Here is a 9,961-nt window from a genome sequence, read left to right as displayed (position 1 = left end):
CGGCGGGCCTTCCCGTCGTGCCTTGCGCTTCCCCTTCTCCTCAGGCAGCAGAGCGAGACGCTTGGTGGACCGAGATGGCGGACGTGCTGGACCTCCATGAGGCGGGCGGCGAGGACTTCGCCATGGACGAGGACGGCGACGGTACGACCTCTTGGCTCATATCGCAGCTCTCAGTAGGCCTCACAACAGCCCTGCGAGGCAGGCCAGAGCGGGAGGCCGCAGCCCCGCCGCCCATCCGGAGTCATGTGCCCCGCTCTCCGGCTGGGAAAGCCTCCTCTGGAGCACCGGCCTTCTCCAACCTGGCGCCCGCCAGATGTGTTGGGCCAGTCCATCACATCTGGCGGGCGCCACGTTGGGGGAAGGCTGGGGGCTTGACCGCCTCGCTATCAATATTACACCCCCTAGCAGGCCTCACGACAGCCCTGTGAGGTAGGCCAGGGGGCCTGTCGTGTCCCAGGAGGCGGGTGGGAGCACGCCAGACGACAGCTCCGCAGTGTTGGCCTTTATGTATTTATATTCCCCTCGGCTCCAACTTATTTAAGCCTTAAACCACCGTTCCCCTCAAAATGGCGCCCTCCAGCTCTGTTGGGCTACAACTCCCAGCATGCATCTATGTTGGGTGTTGGAGCCCAACACATCTGGAAGATGCCAGGTTGGAGAAGGCGGGCTGATGCAGATTAATGATAACAATTAATATTAAGACGGCCTCTGCCCTCCAGTTTACAATCTAAAAGACACAGCATGAAAGGAAAAGGGGATTGGGAGGGATGAGGAAGAGCGGGGGGGGGGCGGGAAGCAAAACTCAGTTCTTCTAGCTGTGTGTCCCCATGGCGGAGGAGGGGGGAGGCTTTCCTGAGAGCACGTGACGCCAGGCATGTGAGGGTTTCAGGCCTGCAGCCTCTCCTTTGGTTTTTTTTTGTTAGTCTCCCCCACCCCACCCCACCCCCAAGCAGAGCCCAGGCACAACACAGTGGCTCAGGCAAGAGGACGTGCACTAAAACAACCTCCCTCCATCCAGCTGACCTCCCAGATGTGTTGGACTACAGCGCTGGCTGGAGGATGCTTGGCGTTGTAGTCCAACACATCTGGGAAGCGTCAGGTTGGGGGAGGCTGCCCTGAGAATTCTGGAACGGGGCTGCCTCTGAGCACATGTTCAGCCCAGGGGGCTATGACTGGTACAAGCCCATTCGCACTAAATCTACCCCCTGCAGCCCAATTTTTTATTTATTTATTTATTTATTTTATTACATTTATATACCCCCCCCCCCAGCCAAAGCTCTCTGGGCGGTTTACAACAATTAAAAATGGTAAACATTAAAAGTATACAAAATTTTAAAGCCATCAAAAACATAAAAAAACAGTATAAAAACAACAGTATCCATTTAAAAACAACAATTCTGGGGTCCATTAAAAACAAACTTAACGTTGTTAAATGCTGTTAAAATGGCAGAGTCTTGCTATTTACTGTTTTACTCTGTACAGCACCATGTACATTGATGGTGCTATATAAATAAATAAATAAATAATAATAATAATAATAATAATAATGTTAAAATGCCTGGGAGAAGAGAAAAATCTTGACCTGGCGCCAAAAAGATAACAATGTTGGCACCAGGCGAGCCTCATCGGGGAGATCATTCCACAATCCGGGGGGGGGGGGGAACCACTGAAAAGCCCCTCTCCCTTGTTGCCATCCTCCGAGCTTCCGTCGGAGTGGGCACTCGGAGGAGGACCTTAGATGTTGAGCGCAGTGTACGGGTAGGTTCATGTCGGGAGAGGCGTTCCATCAGGTATTGCGGTCCCAAGCCTATTTTTGGGGCAGCAGGAAGTGGGGCTTTTACAATGGTTGCTGATGGTAGCCAGAAGCCGCAGCTAATTGCTGCAGATTATCAGGAGGTCTATCAGTAGATCCTGACTTGCTTTCTAGTTGGAATCCATCCCACAGATCTTCGTATTGTATCGGGACATGCGGAGGCATGTCCCGATTTATAGCTCCATCTCATACCTAAGGTTTTCAGCTTTTATTTCAGTTCCACCCCAACCACCCCTTTGTGTGTCAGCTGGCAACAGAGAAACGTATAATGCTTTAGCGTGTATATCGCTGTCTGTGAGATCCAAACCATGTTATTACATACAATCCCAGGAGGCAGAAGACCTTTATTATCTCCATGTTGGACAGGAGAGAGAAACGGGCTGAGGCTATCGAGTGACATAATGGCGCAGCTAAGAGATCCAAACCTGGGATCCCCAGATTTGTAGCTCATCTCATTTTTGTTCCCCCCTTCTCTGACTTCTTAGTGATAGTTGAACCCTCTTTGGGAGTGCTCAAAGCCCTTCATGTACACTTATCTAGTAATCCTTACACTTGACCTACCTGTGAGGTAGGTCAAGTAGTAGTTATTGCAGATACAGGGGAGGGGCTGAGATTCCTCTCAATTAAGGCCACCTCCTGAGGGAATTCCTGGCAGAGGTGAATGCGGGACCAGGAATGTCCTCATTCAATAGCTCAGCCTACCTGCTCCCCTCTCTCGGCAGGTTTTCTTGAATTCAGTCATCCCGAAAGTGGGTGCTGGGTCACTAAGACACCACGCAGAACAGAGTTGGAGGCAGCCCACTCTGCCTCTGTATGAGCTGCTGCTCTGGTCCAACCTATCAGCTTCTGCCAGGCGATGGGTAATCTTGCAACTTTGGTGTAGTTGGATCATTAAAGTCTCCTGATGCAGAGATGCTGTTGAATTTGCCTAACCTCTTTGGTGGTGGCAACGTCCCGTTAGTTCTCTGCATCAGCTCTTGCTCTCACGATTGCTCATTGCAAGGCCTTATCTAAGAATGGGGAAATCTTACTGCTTCACAGTCCCAAAGGAAACCTTTTCAGGCACGCTCTTATTGGATGCTTGGGAAACACTTGCCTGATTTGTGGATTTTGTCTATCTGTGGTCTGGGGAGTTACGAACTGAAATCTCTCACTCAGCACAGGTCCCCACAGCACAGACCGGGACAAAATCATCCATCTTCTCACAATGAATTCTATATCATTGAATCTAGCCTATTTTGCGGTGAATGTGGCAAAAATTAGGAAAGCCGTTTTGAATAAGGATGTACTTTAAGAACTATGATCATTCAAATGGCGTCCTATCGGAAGCCATATGTAGAATAATACTATGTAATATATGTATTGATGTATGTTGTATTTGATTTTATATATGACTTGTAATTGGCTAAAACCCATTCAGGGTTGCCATAATAAATGAAATAATATTAAGTGGTGAGGTCAAATATTCTGGCTCAACCTAACACCTACCTACCTTGCAGGGTTGTTGTGAGAATAATAAGATGGGGAGGAACCCACAAATGTTGGCTTGAGCCCCTGCAGGAAGGGTGGGATGCAAATGTGCTAAATAGATCTTCAGAGCCCAGGCTTTGCAAAAATCCTAGAGAACCGTAAAGGTGAACACGTGTAGAATAAATCTTCCAAGACTGGAATCCATTTTGTCAGATTCCTGAAAATCTATTTTCCATTCCCCTGCCTCCACCCTGATATTTGCCTTTATTGTCTCCTCCCCATCCCCCCCCCCCCGCCCCACAAATAAGCCTCCCTGCTCTTCTACTGAATTAAGCTCCTCTGCTTCCCCCCTGGATTGATTCTGGCACCTTCTCCCCTTCCACAATTTATCTGTCATTTCCTGCCTCTGTGGTTAAGGTGTCCCTCACTCCATTTTCCTCCTGTTCTCTCCCACCAAGGAACATGTCCTTGGTGGGACCCAGTTTTTGTGATGGGGCTTGAGTGTGTGTGTGTGTGTGTGTTACAGAGTGGGTTTTCAGAGAAAATGGCATCATTTAACTTGCACAAGGGAGTCCAGCCCCACAACCATCTTATGCATTTGTGTTGGATGGCCATTTGACCCAGCCATGTTTGATCTCTCTGCAGAAAGCATCCACAAGCTGAAGGAGAAAGCAAAGAAGCGGAAAGGCAGAGGCTTTGGATCAGGTAAGGCTGTCTTGTGTACATGGCTCAGGTGCATGTTAATCTCAAGGGACTTTCATTCTGCTCCCTTGGCTTACCTGCAGTTGTTGAAAGATCCCGTTCACACCTGCTCTGATCTTTGGCAGGTTGCCTTCCCAGTCTGCTTCTCCGCTTGTTCAGTGGGAACACTGGGCAATGAATTTTGGCTGGGTTGGGGTTGGGGTGGGGGTGCCCAAAATTATGCCTGTCACCAACCTGTCGGGGAGGGGAGGGGTTTTGTTTCTGACATCACCTTGAGATTTAGAAATGTTCAGAGGTCCTCCAGAGCCCAGCACCACTCCGGGGCTGAACCCTGATGCTGCCTTCAGCCCCGGAGTAGTACTGGGCTCTGGAGGGGGCTTGTGCCTCTCAACGCGCAGCTTCACTCTTGCCAGAGAAGGGAGGGACACCTCTCGTGACAACCGTGTCCTGCTTGTGGGTTGTCGACAGCTGGTTGGCCACTGTGTGAACAGAATGCTGGTCTAATGGACCCTTGGTCTGATCCAGCATCAGGGCTCTTCTGATGGTCAATGGTGGTAAGCAAGCATGTGGACTCCTGCATGGGAACAATATAAGGTTGGAGTATCCCTGGAAGAAAGGCCCAGGGGGAGCCATAAGTCCTGCTTGTGTAGAGTTTCTCATGATTCACCTAAAAGAAGGGGAATGTTGTTAGTGCTTTCTGTCCATCTAACTGGTACTCTCTGTGTTTTTCGTGTGTGTGTGTCTGTCTCTCTCTCTGTACGTCATACACATGATCAGAGGAGGGTTCCAGGGCCCGAGTCCGTGAGGACTACGACAGCGTAGAGCAAGATGGAGATGAGCCGGGTCCTCAGAGATGTGAGTATGTGTGTCCAGAGAACACGTTGTCCTCTTTCCCCCGGCCCCAAGTCTTGGCAAATAACTTTCCCGTGTGGATCGACTGTGTGGGATGGGCCCTCATTTTGTCTGAACACAACTGAGGGCTCTTTGTGTCTTGGGCTCCTTTGCTACAGCGGTAGAAGGCTGGATTCTCTTTGTCACGGGGGTCCACGAGGAGGCCACAGAAGAGGACATTCACGACAAGTTCGCAGAGTTTGGTGAAATCAAGAACCTCCACTTGAACCTTGATCGGCGGACCGGCTACCTCAAGGTAGGGGAACGGTTGCTTTTGTATTATTATTTTTTCTAGGCTCCCTTGTGGAGGTGGTAGGAGCGAGCGACACCTCTGTAATACAGCCCTGAAACTCCCTAAAGCCTGAGATCTGCTCTGCATCGGCCCAGGCAGCAGCACTGAGGGGTTCCAGGTGCCAGGGAGATTGCCGTTGGCCTTATTTGTCGTACATTGGCAGTCTGGACAGAAAGCAAAACAGCGACTAACCCTTTCCACAGGTTTCTCCCAAGAGAGCAGATGCACGAGGGAAGGGCAGTGGAATGAACGTGTAAGAGGAGGGAGGTTGGTTTTGACAAGGCAAGATTGAACTGCTGGGAATGTTAATTGGCATGTAAACCCGTTTGGGGCCAGGCTGATCCTCCCTCGACGGGCCTCTCTGCAGCCCTTAGTCCTCTGGCTGTTGGCTGAGGCTGGGTTCCCTCTGCTTCACCCAAGCTAATGCCCTCCAGGTGTGTTGGACTGCAGCTCCCAATATCCGCAGCCAGCATGACCTATGGCTGCTGTTTTATTATTATTATTTATTATTATACTTATTTGTATCCCGCCTTTTGCCCAATACTGGGTCTCAAGGCGGTCTTACAAAGTTTAAAATGTGCATTGTAAAACCTAGGAAAAGAAATGTAAAAACAAAACAAAAAAAACCCGCTTAAAATACACAACAAAATTACAAGTCATTAATATAGATGGAGGACCAAATTACTCTCCAAAGGCCTGGTGGAACAAAAACGTTTTAGCCTGCTTCTGAAAGCCCATCAAGGAGGGAGCCAGTCTAGCTTCCCTGGGAAGAGAGTTCCAAAGCACTGGAGCAGCCACCAAGAAGGTCCTCTCCCATGTTCCCACCAGGCGCACATGTGATGATGGTGGGACTGAGAGAAGGGCTTCTCCAGAAGATCTCAAAGCACGGGCAGGCTCATAAGGGAGAAGACAGTCTTTCAAATAACCTGGACCTGAGCCATATAGGGCTATTGTCTTCCACGAGGGCAAAGATGACACCTTCAGACCTAAGTGGGGATGAACGTTGCCTGTGGGGGGACGACTCTTGATTTCTGAAAACATGGGTGGTTGAGATGAAGCTTATAAGGAAAGGAGGGTGTCCTCACCTTGCTTCTTGGCACGTGCTTGCCAACGCTGAGTGCTGTTAAACGGAGATTGTGGGCTGGGATGAGCCAGTGAGACTGACCAGGGGATGTGTTTCCGGGTGACTGATGTCTTTTCCCCTCAATGTGCTTCTGCCTCGTAGGGTTACACGCTAGTGGAGTATGAAACCTACAAAGAAGCGCAGGCCGCAATGGAGGGGCTGAACGGCCAGGATCTCATGGGGCAGCCGATCAGCGTGGACTGGTGTTTCGTCAGGGGTCCTCCGAAAGGGAAGCGAAGGTGAGAGTTCCCCAGTGGCAAGTGGGAGGGAGGGAGGGGGATCAGGCAGGACTAGCGCATCTTCGCCTCACGGTGAACCAGGTGCTTACAGTGAACTCGCATTCTGTGCCTCTTGATTTGCCACCGTCAGTAATATCTCCTGGTTGGCAGCGTGAAGTTAAGTAGAAGAAGAAACGGGTATTGGAACGAAAGTTCTGGCTCTCACTGGGCTACTGGCCTTGCAAAACCTGGATTTGAGCCCTGCTCAAGGCATTCAACTTGCATACTTTTAGATACCGGCTTTGTGCAAATTCTGTCTGTCCTCACAGCGTTTCGGGCTTGGTAGCGTCCCCATTTTACAGAAGGGGGGATTGAGGCAAAGTGCAGATCTGGTTCAAGGAGTCCTGTGAACGGATTCTGCGGCCCAGGTGGCCAGTGAACCCGGGATCCAGATCCAGATCCACTTCTCAGTCAAATAAACATTTGTATCGTCGCATGACATGGCTGCTTTTTTGGGGGAGGGGGGGCCTTGAGAGCTGCAAGATCTTGGTCTTTTCCCAGCAGCCAACGCTGTCCTTCTGCTATCTGCTCCAAATTATTAGCTGGTTTTAGAATTGTCTTCTGTGTGTGATAGTCTTTCTCCAAAGGAGACCTAACCAATCTCAACCAGTCCTATTACTTTCTCAGGCTTCGCTTATGTGGAGAAACATGAAGCACAATTTCATGGGCCTTTCTTTCTCTCTTTCCCAGGGGTGGCCGTAGAAGGAGCAGGAGTCCTGACCGGAGGAGGCGCTGAAGCGTGTTTTTTTGTGTGTGTGTGTGTATGTGTGTGTGTGTATTTTACTTTTCCTGTAGTGTAAAATCATCCTGGGTGATGCTGAGAGGGGTGTTCATGTGCATTGCCTCATCCCCTCCTGGTTAATTTTATATTTGTCCATTTGGGTTATTTCTTTATTTTGATCCCTCTCTGTATTGATGTCTCAAAGTATTTGTGATCTTCTGTTATTTTGCATACTTTGACAAGAGAACCAGATACCTGTCTGCTTTTTAAGCCTGAGAGGGACTCTTTGGATAACACCATTTGGAATAAAAAGGCTATGGATTTTTTTAAAAACAAAACTTGTGTTTGTAACATCTTTTTCTGTCAAGGAAATGTAATTCCAAGGGGCTTAGACATGGTGGGACTTAGATGAAACCTACACAGCTGGTTACATAAGTGTAGTCTACACGTTTCCCTCTGCCGAGCTATTTTAGCCGTCAGGACTGCAGACTCGCCTTACGCAGAGGCAAGCATCTCTGATTTAGCATTTCTTGTGGTGGGTTCTCAGAAGCGACGAAGAAGATCCCTGAACTGGCCTTGTTAATGAGTCTGCAAAAGTTACTAGCTTGCTTATGTATGGCTGTATTAGTCATCTGTGTTTCATTGAAGGGAAAAGAAAAGTCCCTGTTCCTTCTCCAGTATTTGTTCGCCTGGAGATGATTCTCATTCGCCATAGGCGAGTCGACAAATTGTGCTTCCCAAGTCCGCTCCATGCCTGGGGCTGTACCTGTTTCGTGCCTCTTTTGTTACGCAACACATGCACCCAGTTTGGCATCTTGTGCAGATCCAACAGTTTTCACTCCCCAAAGCACATTTCTCTGACCCTTAAGGCTACAGAGAAGCCAGAAGCTGATGCCAAGGGGAGAGGGTTGAGGACTTAAACAGCATTTCCCCCCCTTCCCAAACTTAGCTACCAGAAGCAAAATCAATGTATTCAAAACATGTGTGTGTATATAATATGTCCCCCAATTTGTATAACTTATTCAAGGCACAAGACTTAGCTGGCGAGGGGCAGAGAGAAGAGGGGGGTTTATAGCTCTGGTTTTCCAGAATGTTCCATTTTCTTCAGAGAGTCTCCTGACCCCTTGATCAGATGCTGGAAGTTCATAAAAGTTAGCAAGCTTTCAAAGTCCTGAGAATTATCTTCAAGACCGATATTGAGTTCAAAAGTGGAGAGGGCAGGGAGAATGGTGCTGGGCGTGATGAGATCCCCCAAATATACTGTTTGTAAGAGTTGGGACGGAATGCCGGCTGGCTACTATATTTTACCAAGGGGGGGCGGGATTGTCATTGCTTCTTGGTTGCTTCAGCCCTTGGTGAAATCTCCCAGCACAGCATGGCTCGCCTTAACCTCATGAGGCTTTTATGATGCCTTTTCTGTTCTGTTTTTAGAAGACACACACACTACAGAAGGGTTTTTTTCTGTTTCAACTTCCTTTTCTCTCCCTCTACTCCCTTTTTTTGGGGGGTGGGTGTCGTTTGAAGCAGCCTGATAACGTTTCGATGAACCTGAAAGTTTGTTCTTTTAAACAAGAAATTAAAAGCCTGTTCTTCCTACTTGATGCATTGCACTTATTAGAGGCCTTCAAAATCCTTTGGCCATTGTAGCTTTGGCCATTGGCTGGCACTATTGCTTTGCCGGATTGAGGCCCTGCACGTTCTGTCTGTCCACGTTTCCCTCCTTGTCCTTTGTTTTTGTCATCTTCCTTGCCTGGGGAAAAAAAAGCAACTATAGCGCGTGCAGGAGATAACCCTCCAGTCCTCAGTTTCTCAACTGTTTGAGCTTACTCCCACTTCCAAGCGTTCTGCTCCCTCCCTCCCCCACCAAATTAGACGCCACCATCCTGAAACCATACACAAGTAAAAGTGACTACAAAACAGCTCTTCTAAGAAGTTGGGCTGATGGAAGCAAAGGCGAGGCGGTGTAGTCAATCCCTCAGCATCCAGTGTGGATCAGTGAGGGTCCTGTTCAGCCCACTCAATGGCTTGGTGAGAACAGGGCCAAGCAGGATAAGACACCTTGAAAACCTTTTGAAAACTGCACATGGAGTGTATCCTGGGCCCCAACAGTTCACTATTGTTATAAAAGGTTTTAAAGCAGTAGTGTAGATCCTGCCCTGGGCGGCCTTGATTCCATGCCCCTGTTGAGCTTCACACACACACTCCTTTCAGGTGTACTTAATGCCTGAAGGGTTGTTTCTCCCATAGTTTAAAGAACCTACCCAACTAGCTACAGTGAGGTGGTGTCATCTCTCCCCGATCAGCTCACAGGATCGGGACCCGCAGTACTCCCGTGAGCAGAGAGACCAGTTTCACTGTGTGGATGTATTTCACGGAGCAAACAACTAGATGGGATGGGCACAGAGGCCTGGCTACACAATATGTGTACATATTGGAAACATGATAGCACTCTTCAAGTCCTTGAAAGGTGGTCACACAGAGGAGGGCCAGGATCTCTTCTCGAACCTCCCAGAGTGCAGGACACGGAATAATGGGCTCAAGTTAAAGGAAGCCAGATTCCGGCTGGACATCAGGAAAAACTTCCTGATTGTTAGAGCAGTGCGACGGTGGAATCAGTTACCTAGGGAGGTTGTGGGCTCTCCCACTCTAGAGGCATTCAAGAGGCAGCTGG

The 9,961-nt window shown here is 49.0% G+C and overlaps 1 protein-coding gene across 1 annotated transcript; it reads left to right on the top strand.

The window, feature by feature from the left end:
- Positions 1 to 7,628, top strand: RBM8A (RNA binding motif protein 8A). The gene is made up of 6 exons (XM_063145632.1): positions 1 to 141; positions 3,929 to 3,988; positions 4,763 to 4,840; positions 4,996 to 5,132; positions 6,394 to 6,530; positions 7,260 to 7,628. Exons 1-6 carry the CDS (start codon positions 75 to 77, stop codon positions 7,303 to 7,305), a joined length of 525 nt encoding a protein of 174 aa, XP_063001702.1. The 5' UTR covers positions 1 to 74; the 3' UTR covers positions 7,306 to 7,628.
- The last annotated feature ends 2,333 nt before the right edge of the window (positions 7,629 to 9,961 follow it).

Source organism: Elgaria multicarinata, chromosome 21, assembly GCF_023053635.1.
Source record: "Elgaria multicarinata webbii isolate HBS135686 ecotype San Diego chromosome 21, rElgMul1.1.pri, whole genome shotgun sequence".
Taxonomy (NCBI): Eukaryota; Metazoa; Chordata; class Lepidosauria; order Squamata; family Anguidae; genus Elgaria; species Elgaria multicarinata.
This window is presented reverse-complemented; position numbering and strand designations above follow the sequence as displayed.